The 21,913-nt window shown below is 48.0% G+C and overlaps 2 protein-coding genes across 4 annotated transcripts in view; one reads left to right on the top strand and one right to left on the bottom strand.

The window, feature by feature from the left end:
* The window catches only part of LOC130030647 (inhibitor of carbonic anhydrase-like), a 36,501-nt gene extending 25,687 nt beyond the window's left edge, over nt 1-10,814 (bottom strand). The window contains exons 1-9 of the mRNA XM_056122001.1: nt 10,686-10,814; nt 7,478-7,638; nt 6,063-6,171; nt 5,136-5,297; nt 3,977-4,124; nt 3,207-3,262; nt 2,100-2,278; nt 996-1,167; nt 583-725 (exon numbers count right to left, since the gene is read on the bottom strand). Of these exons, the coding sequence (XP_055977976.1) occupies nt 583-725; nt 996-1,167; nt 2,100-2,278; nt 3,207-3,262; nt 3,977-4,124; nt 5,136-5,297; nt 6,063-6,171; nt 7,478-7,638; nt 10,686-10,737 (1,182 nt within the window). The 5' untranslated portion in view covers nt 10,738-10,814. The remainder of the gene's footprint in view (nt 1-582; nt 726-995; nt 1,168-2,099; nt 2,279-3,206; nt 3,263-3,976; nt 4,125-5,135; nt 5,298-6,062; nt 6,172-7,477; nt 7,639-10,685) is intronic.
* A 2,170-nt stretch (nt 10,815-12,984) lies between these two features.
* Nucleotides 12,985-21,913, top strand: part of TOPBP1 (DNA topoisomerase II binding protein 1) — a 52,997-nt gene continuing 44,068 nt past the window's right edge. Inside the window, exons 1-3 of one of the 3 annotated variants that reach the window (XM_056121998.1) lie at nt 12,985-13,139; nt 13,763-13,859; nt 19,305-19,439. In XM_056121998.1, the coding sequence (XP_055977973.1) occupies nt 13,770-13,859; nt 19,305-19,439 (225 nt within the window). In that variant the 5' untranslated portion in view covers nt 12,985-13,139; nt 13,763-13,769. The other 2 variants (XM_056121999.1, XM_056122000.1) reach the window with 2 other exon arrangements.

The raw sequence follows: 21,913 nt of genomic DNA, 5'->3' as shown, positions 1-21,913 counted from the left end.
CAGTCTCAGGTTGACCCTGTGGAAAGGGGGATCAAACTGAGGGCCTCGCACATGCAAGGCAGATGCTCTGTCCACTTTGAACTATCTCCCAGGCTTCTTTCTTTGTTGGCTTTAGGGTCACTCCTGGAAGTGCTCAGGGATCACTCTTGGAAATGTTCATGATGAACAGTGATCAGTACTGGACTGGGGTCAGCCATATATCAGGCAAGGACCCTGTACTATCTCTCGGTCCCTTATTTTTCGCTTTCCTCTCGCATGTAATATTTTTATTACCAGAAAAGTAAGCTAAACAGGATGAAAGGACTAAGACAGTTGATTTGCTTTCTGTATTCACAGGACCCTGATCCTACATTGGGGTGTCAGCCCACTCCCAGACCCCCTGGACTCCAAAGCTCACATCCAAGGAGTCCAGACTGTGGCTGGCTCTGTGTTCTGCCACGCTGGCTGATTGGAGGAGCCCAGGGGTGAATGTGATAGAGCCTGGAGGTCAGGGCTGAGATGTGTCTCAGCCTCACAGCTGAAAGGAAAGGTGACAGGAAGGTTGCATGTCAGCACCTGCTGTGGAGATGGGGTTCTCCTTACCACAATGGTGGCCATGCAGTCCTCTGTGGTCTCCGCCCTGGAGCACTGTAGGATGCCGCCACTCACAGCACTCCACGCATCACACTTGGCCTTCTCGTGCACACCCACTGCACACCACAGCACCCCCTGGGGGTGCCCTGCACCTAGGGCATGGAGAAGATCAGGCATCCAAAGGCAGCCCCAAGAGGGTTCTGGGGACACACTGCCAAACAACTGCTCAAGAGGCCCATGTTCACAGCAGCCAAGATGGTGTACCTTGCACTCACATCACTGCCCATTAGTATCCCGGAGAAATGGGGAGTGAGGGCAGGGCAGTCTCTTCCCTCAGACCTCTCCCCCCCAGGTGCCAGGAAATCTTTTGTGTTCCTTACCTTACCCCACTGCCTGCGCCCTCCCCCCGGGTCCTTACAAACCTCCCTGTAAATGCCGATTGGTGAAAATGTACTCGTAGCCCATGTACATCTTGGCATCCATCCTTGGGGGCACACGGAGCAGCCCATGGGCAGCGTTGGTGAACAGTAGGTCCTTCCCGAGTGCAGAGCCGAAGAGCTGGAACTCGGTGGACTTATCTTTTCCAAAATGTTCCTGCTCGAAGGTTAAAGGAAACTGTGAGGGAAAGAAGCTGGCGGCGGAAGGAACCCCAAAACCAGATGAGGAAAACAGAAAGGGGAGGGGTGTGAATGCCTAACGGGGAGACTGTCAGGGCTCCTGCGGCGACCACATGTCCCTCCCTAGTGTTCCCCTGGCCATCGAGAAAATGTTCCCAGCTGTCTCATCACCCAGAGAGGCCCAACTGTCATCTGGAATCGCCCTGTCATCATCAAGCTAGAGCACAGGAGTCCTGAGATCTCTCCTCCCCAGCCCTGCCACAGAGCACTTCAAGTGGTGGCCTCCCTTTCTGTCCCTTTCAGGGACAAAGGGCCTTTAGAGTGGGCTCGGTCTGTGTGGTCACACACACACACACACACACACACACACACACACACACACACGTGTCAGTTTGCATTTTGCTTTCGCGCTGCTCTGGATACAAGACACCTGCTGCCTCCTCAGGCAAAGGAGCGTGCCCAGAGCGTGTAAGAGGACTCCTCCATTTCCTTTGTCAGTTGTCAGGAGACACGTTGTCTTAACGCACCTGACAAACCCCATGTCTCCGCTACCTTCAAATCTAGTACACTCTGCAAATGAGCCAGGGCTGCGCCTTACAGTCAGGGAGTCACAAGCTTCCTCAGACAGAAAATGTAAACAACCCTGTGAGCAAAGGTTTCCATGACTTCCAGGGTCTCAGAGCTGGTAGGAGACCCTGCAGTTTCCCAAGGGTTTAATTAACAGAAGATATGCCCCGAGCCGAAATGCAGATTCATGAAATGTCAGACGTGTCTCTCATAATCCTATTGCAAGAGTAAGGTGGGTCTCGAACCCACAAAGACTTGTAGGGAAGCCAGCGGGTTAGTCAGCAAAGGATCCCAGTCCAAGCAGGTCCCCTAAACAGGAGGAGGAAGGGAGGATGGGGGCACCTGGGCGTAGTTGAGAAGCTCCCAGATCTGGTCCTCTTTGCCGCCCACACTTCGGGCCACCACGGCGTGGGAAGGGACATGGGCCAGGTGACAGTCCTTGTATTGGTCCACTGGCTTCCGGGTGTTGTCCCGGCAGAGCAGCTCATACTGGTCCCTGTCAGCCTTCTCTGGCACATTCTCTGAGGAAGGAGGAAAGCACCAGTAAGGCCACCATGGGCAGGAGCTTGAGCTGTGGCCTCTGGGCCTTACCTACTTGAACCACATGTTGGGCCCAAGAGGAAGCCTCGCATGCCACGTGAGCAAACTGAAATGGCTTCTGATTGTGGATAATAATTTTTGCAATGATCATAATAATGTGGGCTGGAGCGATAGCACAGTGGTAGGGCATTTGCCTTGCACACAGCCAGCCCGGCCAAGCCGGGTTCGATTCCTCCGCCCCTCTCTGAGAGCCCGGCAAGCTACGGAGAGTATCTCGCCCGCACAGCAAAGCCAGGCAAGCTACCTGTGACGTATTCAATATGCCAAACACAGTAACAACAAGTCTCAAAATGGAGATGTTACTGGGCCTGCTTGAGTAATCAATGAACAACGGGGGAACAGTGACAGTGACATAATAATGTGGGTGTTTCTTAAGTTGTTTGTGGCACGTGGCCCTTTATAATGAAGGCTTCAAGGGAATGGGATGAAACTCGAGGTTTTCAGAGTCTACGAGAACCTGATTCTTAAACTTTGCTTTTAGATAAATTTGTCAGTACTGCTCAAATGCTTGAAAATTTTGCTTAGTAGATATTTATGAAACAAAGTACAGACTAGAGCGATAGCACAGCGGGTAAGGAGTTTGCCTTGCATGCGGATGCCCCGGGTTCGGTTCCCAGCATCCCATACAGTCCCCTGAGCACCGCCAGGAATAATTCCTGAGTGCATGAGCCAGGAGTGACCCCGGTGCATTGCCAGGTGTGACCCATAAAGCAAAAAAAAAAAAAAGTACAGAAAACAGAACCATGTTTTACACAAAACTCTCATTTCGTTGAGATCATCGCCCATGTCTATATATAAGGAAGCTGCTAGGACACGGCCCACAGGATTCTCCCTCCCTCCAACACTTACCAAACACCGTCAGATGCCTCACAAAGCTCACATCCCCTGCACCGTCCCGCAGACACCTGACGAATAGGGCATGAGTCAGTCACCTTGGGGTCAGGCCTAGCCTCCTGGTGAGCCCCTCGGAGCCTGATCCTGCCACCAGTTTGGGAGCTCTGCCCTCTGTTTTCCAGCCTTCCTTCTCTCCTCAGAGAGGTGATGGCCCTTCTAAGGCTTTTGAACCCAACAGCCACATCAAGCCCGGAAGTTCTAGCTTCCATATCCAAGACCTCTCTAGAGAGAGATGCAGTAAAAGAAGGACCCCTCCTTTCAAGGCAGCCTAAAGCACCTTCAAAATAATAAAAACACTTTTAAGCTTTTAAGTTATCACACAAGGGTGATAACTCTTGCTAGACTTGGATGCCTGGGTAGGTCTCTCTGGCTTCAGGGAGGCGCCTCACAGAGCCTGTGTCCCTCGCATATGAACACGCTTGGGCAGAGAGAATCAGGCCAGGGGGTTCTGGGGTTTATCCCAGGCGACAGCCCAGGGCTGTGTCCATGGATCACACAATTGAGAGATGGGCCCTGTCCCTCAGCCCTGCCCAAAAGGGGACTCTGGGGGGAATCCCACACAGGAAACTGCTCCCTGGGGTGGTTAGGAGGGAGGTGGGTGATGGAGGCACTCTGGTGGCTGGGGTCCAAGTGAAAATATCGGGGGCTTCTGGGGCAGCCCTGACTGTGTTCTAGGCGGAGTTCCTCAGCCTCAGCATGAGGAGGTAGAACAGGGTCTCACTCACTGGAAGGCGCCCGCGTAGCCGAAGTAGGGTTCCTGGGAAGAGCAGGCACACTTGTCCGTCCTTTCACCCGCACACAGCTGACACAGGCGGGGGAAATTCTTCCCATCGGCACAGGGGACGCAGCTGCCAGAGAAGAACTGGGCCATGGCTGTTAAGACAAAGACCCCAGGATATGAGCTGAGGTCCAGGGGGAGAGGAGGAAGGGGGGACCCTACAAGGTGCTGCGTGAGTGTCCCTGTGTGCCAGCCGACAGCTCTGCGTACACTTTCTGAGTTCCTAAGGAAGTTCGGGCACCGCACGTCCTGGGGTCCCATGAGTGGACCCGTGCCTGCAAGGCCCATGATATGTCCCAGCTTGTCTGTGGCTGAGCCTGGGAGCTGCTGACCTACACCAGACCAAACGGCAGTTCCAGCCTCCTCCACCTCCAGCCACGGGGCCATACAACGCCTCCTGATCCAGGGGCTCTTGTGTCCCCTGAGGGTCCCTTTTCCAACAAGCCAGGGAAGAGGCTGGAATAACTTGCCTGGTGGGGAGGTTAAGGGTGTAACAACTGTCACCTCATAAAACCCCAATGACATTCAGCAGTCTGCCACTGAGGCACACTGCTGGGAAACACCAGGAAGGAGCGGCATGAGCAGCAGAGCTGTGACCAGGTGTAACCTCTCTCAGGGCCAGAGCCCCACTCCCTGTGACAGTGATTCCAGAGCAGACGTAGCCAGAATTGCTAAGAGATGCATGTGACAGAGGACTTAAAAGGTACCCAGGACTTGCCCTGGTTAGTCATAACTGAGCAGGAAGTTATGTGTACATGAGATAGTGGAGACTGCAGTCCTTCCATCCCATTTTGGCCTCATCCTAAATGCTTCCTGAGGCTCCGAGGCCTGACAGCTGGCCTGTGGCAGTGATCCCCACAGAGCCTTCTCTAGCAGCTGGAAAGATGAGGCACCCACCGCTAGCCTTTCGGCCGCACTGCTGGAATTTCCATGGTGTCAGGAACTCAGGGAGAAGAAAAGACGGCTGCCGGTTCCCAGATCCCACCCAGCACTACAGCAGGGTGGTCCTCCCCCCTCCTGGAGGGCATGAAACATATACATGGGGGGCGACTTCTAGGCCCAAGTGCCATCCGAGTGGGTATGGTCACTGGGCCCAGCTGGCTTACCTTCTTCCCTAGAGCCCGGGGGAAGGAGCGTCCGGATAGGGATGGTCCAGCCGGCAGCCCAGCCCAGGCCTGGGTGGCAGGACTTCTTGCCCTGGAGCTGGTTCAGCTGGAAGCCACTTCCCTTCTTCACTAGGGCTACAGCATAGTGGTGGGTCTGCGGGTCTGTAGGTCAGACAGAAAGAAAAGCCAAAAGAAGGTGCCATACTGTGCTATCCACCCACTGGAGGATCACTTGATCACTTGACATCTCGTTATTCATCGATAACTGTGCTATCCACACGCTGGAGGAATGTTGGGAAATTATGGGAGTTTCCCAACCCTGGGACAAAGGCAGAAAAGGCATGACAAAAGGTCCCTGGTTACAGGAAAGAGGCTAACCCCTTTCCAATCATGGGCACTGGTTCCTTCCCTGGCCACCCCACAAGCCAATGGAGACAGGCATGTGGGGCACCGGGCATAGAATCTCAACTCCTGGCCCCAGTCATGTGTCACTTTCTCCCTTCTCCATTTATTGGTCTGGAGTCTAGACAGTGAAGAGAAGGGATGAGATCCCCAGGATTTTTCCAGGGCCCTGAAAGTTGGGGTTAAGTTGAGGCGGGCAGAGTTTATACACACACTGAAGACACTATGGAGAAATTTGGGGAAGAGGCTAAGCCCTTTCTTCAAACCTGCCAAATCCTGTCCTTGAAATATACCGGCCTGGGGACAGTGGCACCCACAGGGGACTTATCACAGGTCTGCCCAGTGTATGTCCAGAGATGGGCCAAACAGAGTGCCAATGGCATTCTTATCAGGAGAACAAGCTTCTCAGGAAAGCCCAAGTCCCAAAGCTTCAATCCAAGGAGGCCAACACTGATTCCTCAGAGGACCCAGATGGAGAGCCTGCCCTCGCCTTCAGCGGTGAGTCAGCCCCGAGGGAGAACATACCATCTCGAGAGCCATACACTTCAGCCACAATGGGCTTCAGGTTATAGGGAGCCAGACCCGCCGCGAACACCAAACCTCCTTCAACGGTCACAGCATCTGCTTCATTTGCCTGAAAGACAAGGGACCAAACGTCAAATGTGGGGCTATTCCCTGCTCTGTGCTCAGGGCGTTGCCCTGGACAGCACTCAGAGGATCAAGGAGTGACAGGATCTAGCCAGGCCCTCCTGCGTGCAGAGTACACGCTCAGCCTGTGGAGTCATCTCGATCCTCACTAATAATTATAGATGATCCGTGTGCTCAAGTATGTACTTTTTTTCCCTTAACATTTAAAAAATTATTTTATTGTTATGGGGACAGAGTGATAAAACAGCAGGTAGGATGTTTGCCTTGTATACGGTTGAGTGGGGTTTCATCCCTAGTATCCCATAGGGTTCCCCAAGTACTGCTAGGAGTAATTCCTGACTGTAGAACCAGGAGAAACCCTTGAGCATCACCAGGTAGAAAATATATATTTACATGTATATATATATATAAAATTCAAAAAGATTAATTTTTATGAAAATTACATTTAATATATGTGTTAAGTTTTGGAGAATATGCAGGTATCTCACAATAACTCTTCTTAAGTAGGAAGATAACTTATTATCATTTATTAATAAATATTATTCATTTGTATTATATTCATAGTAATTTTGTGGAGCTCTCATATAAATTTTCTTTCTTTTTTTTTTTTTTGCCTTTTTGGGTTATACCCAGCAATTCTCAAGGGTGACTCCTGGCTCTACCCTCAGGAATTACTCCTGGCAATGTTCAGGGGACGATATGGGATACCGAGGATCGAACCCAGGTCGGCCAGGTCCACTGAAAGCAATGGACCCAAACTGCAGCAACCAAAGTTCAAAATGTGCCTGTCAAAGTGCTGGAGCGATAGCACAGTGGGTAGAGTGTTTGCCTTGCACATGGCAGACCTGGGTTCGATCCACCAAAGTGTCTTTCAAGGTGGCAGGTTAGGGGTGGCAGAGAAACTGGGGACACTGGTGGAAAGAAGTTGACATTGGAGACGGGATTGGTATTGGAATATTGTATGCCTGAAACTCAACTTAATAAATCATGGTTCCTTAAATAAAAAAAAACTTTAAAAAGAAAAAGACGGTTAAAAATTTCTGGAAAAAAATTAAACACAGTGTAAGAATAGAACTGCTAGAGCTTCTTATTTATTTTTGTCTTCATAGGTTTCTCTGGGGCTGGAGCGATAGTACAGTGGGTAAGGCCTTGCACGCAGCTGACCCGGGTTCATTTCCTCCACCCCTCTTAGAGAGCCTGGCAAGCTACCAAGAGTATCTCACCTGCATGGCAAAGCCTGGCAAGCTCCCTGTAATGTATTCTATATGCCAAAAACAGTAACAGTCACTCACCGAAATGCCCTTGATACACTCTTGGGCGGAGGCTCTCCTCACACAGTCCATGCGAGGACCGCCGGCAGAAAGGGCTCTTTTCAAACTGGAGCACTTGCTGGCCTCGTGATCTGAGGTGGTGCACCATCTGACAGTCTGCTCTGGGGCAGCCAGACACAGCCCTGGGGAACAGAGGCCAATGGGCTATGGGACTCACAGCCCTCCCTCAGCTTTCTCTCTTGGCAGAAGTTATAGACAAGGTCAAAGATTGGCCGAGGGTGGTAGACACAAATTGGATTAGCTGATGGCCGACATGAATTCTTGAGCCCAATTTCCCTTACTGAACCCTTTTTCCCCTTGAAAAACCAAAAGCATCCTCTGAAAGTTAAACATAAAGTTACATGTCACACAGAACCAAAATATTGAAAACAGTGGATAGTAAGTCTGCCAGCCCAAATAGAGTTTTAATACTCTTTCAATAAAGCAAAATCCAATACTCAACAAATTAAATTTTACAACAAAATTACTATATTGTGAATATAGCTCAGGACCAGGATGAAAATCGGTCAATAGAACCAGAGCCAAGAAAGTTCTCTCAGACATTTTCATAAAGTTCAAAGAGAATAAAAGTCACATAGACTGGGAAAAGGCATAAAATTCTCTTTATTCATAGAGAGCATATTTTCCATACAGGAAATTTGGAAGTAGAAAGAAACTACTAGAACCACTATATTAATTTAGAAATGTCATTGGACTTGAGATCAATATACAAGTCAATTGACTATAATACTTAAAAGAAATGTAAAATTAAATTAAAATATTACTTCAATGTAGTATTTTATATTGCACAATTGTAAAACAACATTTTGCTATGTAATTTTTTATAACATACTATTCAGGATTTAGCTTGGACATAAAGCACTTGCTTCGGAAGCCCTGAGTTTGATACCCAGCAATGCAGAAATAATAGTAATAATACTTCAACAACTGTGATAGTGGGATATGAGTACTGTTGTGATAGTAAAGTATGTATTCGTTGTAGAGGTGTGAAATTATACCCCTAAAACATCAACGGTTGTGTAAACTATGTTATAACAATAAGAATATTACTACAATGGGTCTAAAAGGATGAAATAGCTAAGAACACATTCAACAATTATAACAAGCTCTTTAAATAAAATATTACCATGATAGACAAAAATAAATAAATAAAAATGAAATCAGACATTCAAGGATTAGAAAAGCAGTATCATTAAGATGAGAACATCTAATTCACATCTCATAACCTACAAATTAAGTGTGATCCCAACAATACCCCAAGACTAACCTTTTTTGAAGAGAAATGGACCAACTGGTTAAAAAATGAAAACTCTTTCAGCCACCCCCTTTTATCTGGCCCACACTTGGCAGTACGCAGGGCTTACTCCTGGCTTTGTGCTCAGGGATCAGTTGTAGCAGTGGTCAGGAGACCATAAGAGATGCCAACGGTAAGAACTGGTCAGGCTATGTGCAAGTGTGCTACCCACTGTACTATCTTTCTGGCCCTATCATGGAAACTCTTAATCCTCTAGAAGCACAAGAGGCAGATCAAAGAAACAGCAGCCAAAGAGGAGGCTTGGGCCGTCCTGTCCCCACGCTGGCTCTTGCAAGCTCAACACGAACTGCATCCTGCCCTGTGGGCACTTCGGTCTCAGCTAATCTGATGGTCTCTGTCACTTGCCTCGGAAGGGCTTTGTCAGAAAAGGCCACTGAGCCATGGAGAGTTTCCCATTTTAGATTCCAACCTAATCCAACAGCAGAGAGGGAAGGCATGTGGAGAGGCTGGAAGGAGGCGCAGTCTGGCTTGTAAACACCATCTATTGGGAAATTGAACTTTGGGTCCTCGTCCGACATGGCCAGAAGGGAGATGGAGAAAGAGCAAACATAAATCTGGTTGCAGAGGAGCTGGGGGCAGGGGTGTGTGTGTGTGTGTGTGTGTGTGTGTGTGTGTGTGTGTGTGTGTGTGTCTGGACTCTGGATGTCCTCTCCCTTTCCAGTCGGCCCATCCCCCAGAGCTCCCTGTGTGGCCGACATGAGTCCCCTTTTCCATATACTTTCCCGCATCACCCCTAGCCCTCCTGCCTTCTCCCTCCCCCCTACAGAACCCTTCCCCAGAGCTGCTCAGAGAACCTGAGCCCTGACAAGATGCAACAGTTGTTGAAACAGGTTCTTCACAGGCTGGAGCTCATTCAGCACCATCACCTTCCTCACTGTTCCCAAGTCAAGAGTGCCAGGGACCGCTGCTTTTACATGCAGGGTGTGTTTTTTCTTTTGCCACTGATAACTCAGCTGTGTCTCGAACTCTGTCATTAGGTCCATTACCTTATTTCACTTTCACAGCAGCGGGGTGTGTGTTGTTGGGGGGAGGGAGGAGCAACTCCTACTGAAGCCAGCTCAGAGAAGCCAAGGCTCAGCCCAGAGTCACACAGCAGTGAGCAGTGGACAGCTCCCACCTACTCTCCCATACTGCACTCCAGAGTGTGGTAGATAGCCGGAAAGACAGGTGCACACTGGCCCCATTCCTGGCAGGTGATACCTGACATGCTTTATCCCCACAGGGGAGCTCTGGGGAACACCCTCCGTCCTCTGATCCTGCTTCCTTCTCTGAACAGGATGGACAATCCCAGGGACGTTTTCTGTCCTGGGCTAGTGAGTAATTAATTTGTTTAGCTTTGTGGCCACTGGTCTCGTGGCGGTTACTCACCTCTGCCGGAACCCCACCGAGGCCCAAGCCCAGTATTTCCCTGAAGGAAACCTCTGTGGCAATGCCCTGAGCCAGGACTCCCTTTGGTGGGTTTCCTTTCAACCCTTTGAACACATTTAAAGCTGGGGCAAGGTGGAGGTCAGGGAACTCAAAAGGATGAAGGCAAAAATGTGCTAGTCCAAAGTGGGACACCAGCTTCCATAAAGTCGCCCCGCCCCCGTCCAATCCCAGTCCCCCGCCCCCTCCACTGCCCACAGTTGGTCCTAACCCTAGTGGCCTCCCGGCACCACTTCGCTTTCCTTCATGGTTTACACCTCTGGCGTCCATTCTGCACGTTCTCAGAGGATGGATGTTTGTCCAAAGCACTTGGGCTAGGACCTAACGTTCCATGGCCCCTAGATGCAGGTGGCCTTCTGGGGCTGACCCTTCTGCACGCGGTCCCCTCCGGAGCTCCCCCGTCCCCGATTTTCTCTCGCAGACACTCACCCAGCGCCCAGGCGCAGAGCAGGGTAACAACAAGCTGCATTCTCGGGCGCATTCTTGCAGTCTCTGGAGCACGGGCCTGCGGTGCCCGCTCCCCTAAGCCAGTTTGGCGGCTCCGCCCTCATGGCTGACCGCCCTCGCCCTCGCCACACCCCCGACCTAAACTGGCCTCTGTCAGCAGCCTGCTATCTGCCCCCTGCAGGGGTGCCTCACCCCTGGGCCACTCGCCCTAGCTGTGAGGAGTGAAGCCACAGCAGGAGACCGCCAGACTGACCAAGCCGTCCAGGCAGAGGTAGAGACGCTGCGGCCAGGCTGAGGGCAGTCACTAAGGGCCACTGCGCCAGAGCCCCCCACGTGTAGTCAGCTGCTCTGCTGTGTTGGAAAATTGCAGACTTTGGGACTGGATGGGTCCCAGGAAGCATGTGAAAATGAATACCCCACCTTATCATTTTTTTTATATTCCTTTTTTCTTTCCTTTTCTTTATTATTGGGGAAATCCAACCAGTTTTGCTCAGGTTAGCTCCTGGCAGTGTTGCTGTGGGGGTGGGGGTGTGGTGGGGGAAAACATTCAGTGTTGGGACTCAAATAAAGAGCCTCATACTTGTGAGGTAAGTCCCCTTCCTCATCCCAACCCTACACCATGTTTTGAGCAAGGCTTTCAGGTTTTCAGGTATTCTCAGACTCTTTGCCCCAAATCCCTGTTGAAATCATCAGGTTTCCCAACACCAGAAGCCCCCACCAATGACAGAATCCCCCTGCAGAAGCCTGAGATCAGGTGAGTTCATTAGAAGCCTATGAGGTCTGCCCCAGGGGAAGTGTTTCAAACTTAAGTTAAATCATAAGAACTTTTTGTTGAAATACACTAAACTTCCATAAGGGGCTAGAGTGATAGTGCAGCTGGTAGGGCATTTGCTTTGCACATGACTAACACAGGTTCAATTCCTGGCATTACTCCTGGAGCACTGCCAGGAGTAATTCCTGAGTGCAGAGCATTGCTAGGTGTGGCCCCCAAACAAAAGCAAAAACTAAAAACATAAAAATCATAAAATTTCATGTATCTGTTGTACATCTTATGGGCTTTCCTTTGCAAGTTCCTCTTTTGATCTTGCTGTTTTCAATGTTCTTCTATAGTGCATATTATTCTATGCAGTGTCCACCTTTCTTTTTCTGTTAATCACAGTACTCTCTAGTTTCTGCTCTCAAGAAGAGTGGGTGCCGCTATGTACTTTCTAGTTATGTCTTTGAGTGCATTTAAGTATCCAGTTATGCAAGGTACTTCCCTAAAAGAGTAATTGCTGGGTCAAAACGTAAACATAGATTCAGCATAAATAAATACAGCCAGTTTTCCCAAGTGGCTGAACCAACTGATACTCCTACCTTCAAATATCAGGGTTTGCTCCACATTTCTCTGTGTGGGAGTGTTGGTTATATACTGTAATTTTGAGTTTCCCTGATACCTACACTCAGAGTCACTCCTGGTGGAGCTGAGGGGATCATATGCAGTGTCAGGGATGAACCTGGGTGGGTCATGTGCAAGGGAAGCACCTTAGCCATTGTACTATCTCTCCAGCTCCAGGCCTTTATTTTTGAGCTGGAGAGCTAGTGGGGTACTAACCCCACCTCCCCACATACTTCTTTGACACAATTTGACCCAATTTGCTCATTGACATCTTTATTTGGTTTTGGGGACACACCCGGCTGTGCCTAGGGCTTACTTACTCCTGGCCCTCTGCTCAGGGATCACTCCTGGTGAGGCTTGGGAGACCATATGGGGAGCCGGGGATTGAACCGCCCGTTATCTGTGTGCAAGGCAAGAGCCTCTACACCATCTCTCCGATCCCCACTCATTGCCAACATTTTTAGACTCTAAAAAGAAAAACTGAGACAAGGTATATAATATTCAAGTCTCTCGACGCAAATCGAAGTCATGCCCTTCTCAATCTCACAGTCAAGTGCAAAATAAGTACAAACGCTAAAGTTATTGATCGTCAATAACCAAGATTCTACAAGTTCAGATTACTTCCACTACCCCAGATCTCTGCCATCTGAGCAGTATGTTCCCTCCGGGAATCTTCCCCCTACAAGCTCGTTGCAGAGAAAGAAAACGAGGTGCTCAGTTAAAGGGGTGGGGACGGGCGTGAAAAGATACCAGCGAGGACCATTTCAGGGCATTCTGAGACCAGCGGCCCGCCTACTGCGCCTTTAAGGTAACCCCGCCCACCAGAGGGGGGCGCCACGTCGTGCGTCACTTCCGCCGGAAGCAGTGCATCCCCGGGGCTCGCGGTTGGCGCGAAAGTCGTTTCGCGGCTGCAGCTGTTTCCGCGTTCTCTGTTGTCTGGGACCGGGGGGCGCCGCGGGGTGGGCGCCGACTGCCGCGCTGGCGCCCGAGCCCAGTCACCGTCCTGCGGGCCGCGGCCTGCCCAAGTCTCGGCTCAGAGAAGCCCGGGCGCCCCCGAGGTGAGCGAGGCGCGGTGCGTCCCGGGCTCCCTGTCCACCCGCTTCCGGGTCGGGCGGCGGCCCCCGAGGCCTTCGGGGCCCTCCTCGAACGCCCTGTAACCGGCCCTGCGGCCGGTACGTGGAACTTAGAGGCCGGCGTCCCCCCCACCCGGAGCCGGGGGACTCGGGGGCTAGAACCGGCCTTGGCTGGGCGTGGCCCTGCCCGCCGGCTTCCGTGTTGACGCTTAAAAGTCCGTTTTCGGGGGTCGACCGCGCCCCGAAAGCCGCGGGCACCCTCCGAGATGCTGCGCTTTGTGCCTTCCTGAGTGACTGTCCATTAGCTTAGGGGGACCATCGCGGCTCCCCCAACCCCTGCAGCCCCGGACTCCAGCCCTCGGTGTCCATTGAGGGTCTCTCACTCCCTTGGGGGGCGTTTCTCACCGCCCTGCGGGACGGGTCGGTGGGCGAGGCCCGGGTGGCGCCCCTGTACCTGCGCGGAAGAACCTGTCAGGGCTTTGGAGAATTAACTTCCCAGCCGAGGAGGCGTGCCCTTTTGTTTTGTTTTGATTTGAATTTTTTTTTTTTTTGGTCCTTGCTAAAATGGTCTCTTTGGGGTCGGTGTTTTGGGGTTTTTATTTTGGCAGTTCGGAAATGTCCGGAAGTGACCAGGAATCAGAACCGTACCTTGTGAAGTTTCTCAAGTCTCCCGACAATTCCGAGAACTTTTTTAAAGCGCTTGAGGTAAGACTGGTGTGGAAAGGCGTGAGTGTGTCTCCCCCACACACACATGTGATGCCCTGAGCGTGCTGCCGTGATTGACGGGGATCCTGAGCCAGAGTTACCGCCCTCTGTAGTGTGACTCTGATGGGCACTCAAGTGGGGACAGCGCTGTGGCGCATCTTAACGGGGTGCTCGTGTATCATTTACTCTTTATTGGGGGTGTTGAGGTTTTGCTCGGACGTTTCTACCTTGGCTTGTTGTTCGGGGAAATTCATTTTCTTCTGTTTGCTAAACTAGAATGCTTAGGTGGCCTTTGTGGAGAGGGTGTTTCATCCTGTTGCGCATGAAGCGGGAGGAAGCAGGTGGAAGTGAAGAACCGGGCTACTCATACACTCGGTGGCATAGGCAGGGATGACCTGCAAGCCGGTTGGAAAGATGCAGCCTTGGGGCCCAACTCAGGAGAATGTGTTCATGTGAGATTCCCCGTGTATTTCCTGTGCACGTTGAAAGTTTAATTTTGTGCATAAAACTTTTCCATTAACAGTATGCAAACCACAGTTGCTTAAAATTAAAAGTGAAGTTTAAGGAACTTTGATGTGTTAGTTTTTTTTAATTTTTTTTTTATTGAGGTACTGTAATTTACAGAGTTATTCTTAGCGCCCAACTTTACAATCAGCCATGATCAAATTCCATGTGTATGGTTTACCCCCACCTCAGATCCCAACCCCATCACATCAGTATCAGACATCACTCTCGCCTGAGCTCTGGGGCCTTATGGGGTGCCAGGGACCGGCCCTGGATCAGCCGCCTGGATCAGCTGCATTGCAAGGCAAACACCATAACTGTAACCGCTGTCCTATCACTCTGGTTCCAATGTGTTAGGTTTTTTCCTTCAGATATGTTCATGATAAATGTGGGGTATAGGGGCTAGAGCGATAGTATAGAGGGTAGGGCATTTGCCTTGCACGCAGCCGATCTGGGTTCAATCCCCAGCATCCCATATGGTTCCCTGAGCACTGCCAGGAGTAATTCTTGAGTGCAAAGCCAGGAGTAACACCTGTGCATCACTGGGTGTGACCCAAAAAGCCAAAAAAAAAAGTGGGAGATATAGTTTACTACATGATACGTAGAATGCATAGTGTGTAATGTTAGAATGTATGGTGTAATGTTTATAACATGCACTTATGTGCATGGGGGTGTGGTTTTTTTTTAATGTAGGAGTACTGCTATTTATTCAGCCACTGATTAGCTGATTGAATTGTGCATGAACTATACCTTACTTTTTTTTTTTCATTTTTTATAATTTTATTTATTGAATCACCGTGAGAGCAGTTACAAAGCTTTCGGGTTTAAGTCTCGGTCATACCATGAAACACCCATACCTTCACCAGGGCCCATTCTCCACACCCAGAAACCCCAGTATACCCCCATCCCACACCCTCCCCCTACCTGTGGGGCAGATGATTTCCACATTACTCTCTCTCTATTTTGATCACATTCAATATTTTGAATATTTCCAGACCCACCATTATTATTTGAGATTTTACCCCAACACTCAGATCTGCTGAAAAGGCAACAGTAAACAATTTGTGTTCTATTGATGGTTATGAATAACATATGATGTCACGTGGCTGCAGTAGGGCCAAGTGATTTTGAAATTTTAACACTTAAATCTGAAGGGATTTCTGCCAAAAGCCACTGGGTTTCAAGATTTGCTCCTGAGTCTCTGGGATCATGGCCATTGAGCAGCTTGATGAGGAGCCAGAGAGGCCGTTTGTGGGTGATGACTTGGGGTCTCGTTGGGGTGGGGAGGACAGGCCTGGCTCCTCCCCCATCCCTTGAGGCCCAACAAGTTTCGTCACTGTGGACCCAGACCTGACTGTCCAATGGCCTCCGGAGGATGATGGCCACCGAGCCGCCAAGGGGGAGCAGGCGGAGGGACAACACCCTTTCCCCCCTGGGGTGGCCTAGCGACAGTAACCTACTGCAGGGACTGGACGCATTTCTGCCAAAAGCCGCTGGGTTCCAAGATTTGTTTCTGAGTCTCTGGGATTGTGGCTCTTAAGCAGTTTGATCAGGAACTAGAGAGGCCATGCCTCCATTATATAGCTGAGCCGGAGGTGGTTTGTGGGTGTGTCTCCCACATACCTAACTTTTGGCTTTTTACTTTCTTGGTCAACTTTGCCCCAAGTTTTTGGGGTCTGGTGAAAGGCACAGCAGATTTTTGGGGTATCTGGAAGTCTGAAGGCGCCATCAGGCTGCTGATGCACTCACCTCACAGGTACAGATTGACCTGCTGGCGGCACCATACCCCTGGGGGTGTAGTTTAATATACAGTAATAACATATTATGCGTGTGCCCATGCTTACTGCTTTGAGGACAACTAGTATAATGCATCATACAAAAATGCCCATGGTTGATGTGAAAATTTTCATGGTGATTAGATCTAAAAAGTTTGTTGTTGTGGTATAAATTGATACTCAGTTTTTAGTTTAATTTTGTGTTGTCTGTGAATAAGTAAATTTGATAAGTGTAGGTGTATTTTGAGAATAGAATATAGAGGCTGGAGAGAGATAGCCACCAGGGTGCTTGCCCTGCTCTTGCTCAACTCAGGTTCAAACCCTGGCATCCCATATGGCCCCTGAACACCACTGGGTATGCACCAAAAACCAGAATAAAAAAACATAGAATAGAACATAGCTTCAGGTATATCAGAGCAGGCAAAATTCTCTGTACTTTCTCTGATTTACATTCTATTTTCATAGAAAGAAATAGATATTAGTCAGCAGCCAAGAGATAGTTCAAAGGGCTGAAGCACATGCTTTGCATGTTGGGAAAAGTGGGTTTGATCCTTAACATTGTGTAGTCTGTTGAGAGTAGTCCACTGGGTGTGACCCCAAAACAAAACCAAAAAGCATGTGCCACGTAGTATTTTACCATATGCTCTTGGAAAAAAGCAAAATGGGTTAAAGGGCTCTGAAAAGATGTTTGTTGGGGAGGAAGGGGAGATTGCAATTTTATTTATTTTTTAAAACATTTTTAATATTTTGCTTTTTGGGTCACACACAGCGATGCACAGGGGTTACTCCTGGCTCTGCACTCAGGAGTTACTCCTGGCGGTGCTCAGGGAACCATATGGGATGCTGGGAATCGAACCTGGGTCAACCGTGTGCAAGGCAAACGCCCTAACCGCTGTGCTATCACTCCAGCCCCGATTGCAACTTTAAATAATGTGATTGTGGTAGACTTTCCGGAGAAGATGAGTTTGAGAATATCTAAAACAGGTTAGGTGATTAACCTTGTGGATATTTAGGGAAGAAGATTCCAGACTGAGGGAGCAATCGTACAGTGGCCCCAGGAGAGTGCTTGGTGTATCGTTACACATAGTAGGGTAGTGATCAAGGCATGGGAGACAGATTAAGAAAATATGAGTTAAAGAGATTACATAGGGCCTTGAGAACCATTGTAACTTTGACGTCTGCGCCTCTCCTCCAGTCAAATGAGCCTCTGGAGGGTTTAATCAAAAGTAACCTGATCTGACAAAATTGTTTTTAAAAGGGTTAATTTGAGTGTGACTTCAGCATTGCCCAGACATGCACTTCTGCTAAGTAACGAGCGGATTGTGAAACTCATTCTTCTATGAAAGAAATGGACACACTGGGGGCTGCACCACAGTTGGTCTGATTTCCTGCACCAGATGGTCCCCCATGCACTGCCAGGTATAGGCCTCGGTTCCCTAGCACCTCGGAACCTGAGCAGTGTCACATTCTTGGGCCCTCGCTTTGAATTGAAAACTCAAGGGTCCCTGGGCTTCTGAGCACTGCCTGAGAGGTCCAGCAAGCAGTCAACATAACAGTGTACATAACACCAGTGTTATTTTTATTCATAAAGTAGACTAAAAATAAAGGGTCTTTAAGGACTGGAGATAGAAGAGTTAGTAGGTAAGGCATTTGCCTTGAATTCATCCTACATATGTTCATTCTTGGGTACTACGTATGATCCCATGAGCATAGCTAGTATCAGATATAGTCCCAAAAGAAAAACAAAAGAAATGGGTATCTCATGACTAACACCATCTCTATTGAGGTGATATTCGAATAGTTCTTAGACTTAGAGCTGAGCTTGTTCCAGGCCTAAGAATGGTTGGTGGCTAAGAGAAGTATAAGCAAGAGGGAAAAAAGTTGGGGGTACAGTGCTGCCAGCAGGTCAACCTATACCTGTGGGGCGAGTGCATCAGCAGCCTGATGGTGCCTTCAGGCTTCCTGATACCCCCAAACTGCTGCTGTGCCTCTGGCCAGACCCCAACAACTCAGAACCAAGTTTCCTGAGAAATTAAATGGCCAGAAATTAGGTATGTGGGGGCCATGCCCCCAAACCACCACTGGCTCAGCTATACAAGCTCATTTATTGGTCTTGCTTCATAAACCTTAAGTAAGTTTCAAAAGAGATCAAAAGCTACAGTTAATCTTGGACCCACGCAGGACCAGGGTAAACCAGAGGTGGGTGGGTCAGTCTGGTGCCCGCCCAAGCAGAGCCCCAGGCAGCCACTTGCTCCCTCAATCCAAAACCATCGCCATGACCCCAGCTAGACTCCCACCTTGTTTAAATATTAATCTGTTGAAAATTTGTATGTGCGGGTTTTGTGACTGAAATCTCCAGACTTTCTTGGGGTTGGAATGGGCTACCTCCCCCCACCTCCCTGTATTTCCAGAAGCCTTGGCAGTCAAGTTCACACCCCAAAGCTGCCATCCAGTTAAAAAAGCTACCCCAGCCTTACCTTCCCGATAAAAATACTGAATGCCCTGAAAAAAATAATGATCTCTAAAATGCATAAAAGGTGAGGGAGAAATGGAGGGAGGGATTGAGAAATAGAAAGGGAGGAGGGGGGTGTCTGGGGATGGTGGGAGAGAATGGGGGGCTATTGGTTGTGTGAAATGTACTCTGATGGAGGGATGGGCGTTAGATTGTTGTATGACTGAAACCCAGTCATAAACAGCTTTGTAATGGTCTATCTCATGGTTAGTCAGTAAAAATTTTTTTAAAAAGTAATGTCAGCTTCAGTCATTTTTATCAGTGGCTGCATAAATAACAGTACTCTTTTTTTTTTAAAGAAAAAGAGGAATCAGAGACCTTGTAAAGGTTTTGTGGGCCAGTGCTTTTTTTTTTTTTTTTTAAGTGCATTTTATTCTGAGTGTGGTGGGAACCACTGGAAGGTTTTGGGAAGAGAGTGATGACCTGATCATGTTGTTGAAAGGTTTCTAAGTACTTGTGTATAGATTTAAGGCAAGGAAGGGGAAAATGAAGCAGTTTTAGTTGGGAAGCTTCTGCAGAGGTCTAGATGAGCTATCATGGTAGTTTTCGATAGAGAAAAGAACAGCCTGGATTTGATATAAATCTTGAAGGTTGGAGTTCACAGGACTCAAATACTGGTGACTGATTTCAGGCATATTTTATTTTTTCTTTCAGTCAATAAAAGAGTTCCAGACAGAAGAATATCTTCAGATCATTACAGAAGATGAGGCACTGAAGATAAAAGAGAATGATCGGTCACTTTATATATGTGACTCTTTTAGTGGTATTGTCTTTGATCACCTGAGAAAGGTTTGCTATTTATTTGGATTTGGGGGCCATATCCAATCAGTGCTTATTCCTGACTGTACTCAAGGATCACTCCTGGCTTTGCTTGGGGGACTATACTTGGTACCTGGAATTGAGCCAGGGTAAACCACTTGAAAGGCTGACTCTAATCCTATTTGTTTGGTTGTTCTGAGGGCCAACCCAGCGATGTTCAGGAGTTACTCCTGCCTCTGCACTCTGGGATTACTTCTGGCAGTGCTCGGTGGACCAAATGGGATGCCTGGGATAAAACTTGGGTCAGCCGCATGCAGGTCAAGCTCCATACCCGCTGTACTATTGCTCTAGCCCGTAGGGTAGTATTTTTACTTATTTTATAAATTGATTTTTATTAAAAACACTGGGCTGGAGCGATAGCACAGCGGGTAGGGCGTTCGCCTTACAAGCGGCCAACATGGCCGACCCGAGTTCGATTCCTCCGCCCCTCTCGGAGAGCCCGGCAAGCTACCGAGAGTATTGGATATGCCAGACACAGTAACAACAAAGTCTCCAATGGAGACGTTACTGGGCCCGCTCGAGCAAATCGACGATCAACGGGAGGGCCTTTACCTTTATTAAAAACACTGATTTATAGAGTTGTTTGTTGTATAGTTATTTCTAGCATTTAGTGTTCCAGTACTATCAGTGTGAACTTCCCTCCACCAGTATCCTCAGTTTCCCTCCCAATACCAATCTGCCCCCTTTGGCACATAACAAATTTATTTGATATTGCTTATTCCAACAAAACTTTAAGAACTGGTAAATAAAATGATCAGAAAATAAATCAGGGCCAATTAGTGATTATAATTTTAACCTATATTTAATACAGTGTAAAAGAGTGCCTAATCTCATTTACATATATATGTTTTCAACTCTGGAATCTATAGCATATTACATTAAATTTTATACTTGGAACTCATTATGGTAATCATCATGTCTCACCTGTCATTAATAACACTTTTAAAGCAATTCTGTGTTAATATATTTTGGAGTTTACATTGGCTAGGTAATACCTACATATGTAAATTTTTCCCTTTACACTTTATATAAACACTGTGGTTTACATAGTAGTTTATGATGATTTGTTACAGGCATTCAATATTTCAACACCAATTCCACTACCATTACACCTTTCCTCCACCATAGTCTCCACTTTTCCCAACCACCCCTTAAGTCTGCCCCATAGCAGGCTCTCAGTAATTTATTTTATACTGCTTCTTATCAATAATTTGTTAACAGAATGATCGAAAGATGTTTCCTGAAAAGAAAGTTAGTGAAAATTGTATCTCATTGTGAAGCCATTAATGCCTTGTATAAGAGATAACTAAGATGTTGTTATAGGTTAAGCCTTCTGTATTTATGTTAATCAAGATTGGTTGCCTTCTACATTGCATCCCATCCAATCTGGTGTCTACTGTTGATTTATCAGTGGAGTTTTAGGTGTCGCACATTATGGGGTGACAAAGCTGGAGTTAAATTTTTAACTGGGGGTAGGACTAGAGTGATAATGCAGCGGGAGGGCATTTAACTTTCACACGGCTGACCCGGGTATGATTCCTGGCATCCTGTATGGTCCCTTGTGCACCACCAGGAGTAATTCATGAATGCAGAGCCGGGAGGAACCCCTGAGCATCACCAGGTGTGACCCAGAAAGCCAAAAAAAATTTTTTTTTAACTGGGTGATAGCTTTGGGGTGTGTGTATGACTGCCGGGGCTTCCGGAAGTACAGGGAGATAGGGGGAGGTAGCCCATTCTGACTCTGCAGGCCTGGAGATTTTAGTCACAAAATCTGCCTACCTGGAATTTTTAGATTAATTTTTTCATGGGACTTGGCCCAAGATAGTGGGTCCAGTGGAGACCATGACAGTGATTGTGGAGTAGTATTTTTAATGACTGTTAAATTAGGCGATTGATTTAAGTGATAATATACTCCAGGGAATATAATTTTAGTGTAAGTGAACTCTATGGTAGAGAAACATGTTAGTAATGAAATCTTCTATGCTTAATCTTATTTAATTGCAAGGTGTTTGTTTCATGGAGGAAAAGGCCTTAGCAGAGTGCTAGATTACTTACTTTATGTATTCTTCCTTACACTTTGAGTTTTAATACCTATACTTTGTATATGGTCTGAAAATTTTTATGTTAAAAGATAGCATTTGGGGGTTGGGTAATACTAATATACCAATGAGCTATATTATGTCTTTTTGTTGATTTTGAGAGTCTACTGACTCATTACTACTTTTTTGATGTCTGGACAAGAGAGAAGCTTTGAAACAAAAGTAAACTGGCTATAATTCAATTCAGATTACAAAGAAGTGATTCTTGTTTGAAGGAGAAGAAAACATAGAAGAGTAGGTAGATGCAGTATCTGTACAATATATGGAAAGTCTGTGCCTACCTTTGCCAAGAGCATTGTCGGTCTTACCCTCCTCTTGTAAATAGCACTCTTGTCAGATAGATTC

This window comes from Sorex fumeus, unplaced genomic scaffold (assembly GCF_029834395.1).
Source record: "Sorex fumeus unplaced genomic scaffold, SorFum_2.1 ptg000044l, whole genome shotgun sequence".
Classification (NCBI taxonomy): Eukaryota; Metazoa; Chordata; class Mammalia; order Eulipotyphla; family Soricidae; genus Sorex; species Sorex fumeus.
Note: the sequence above shows the minus strand (reverse complement) of the source record. Positions and strands in the feature narration are given on the sequence as shown.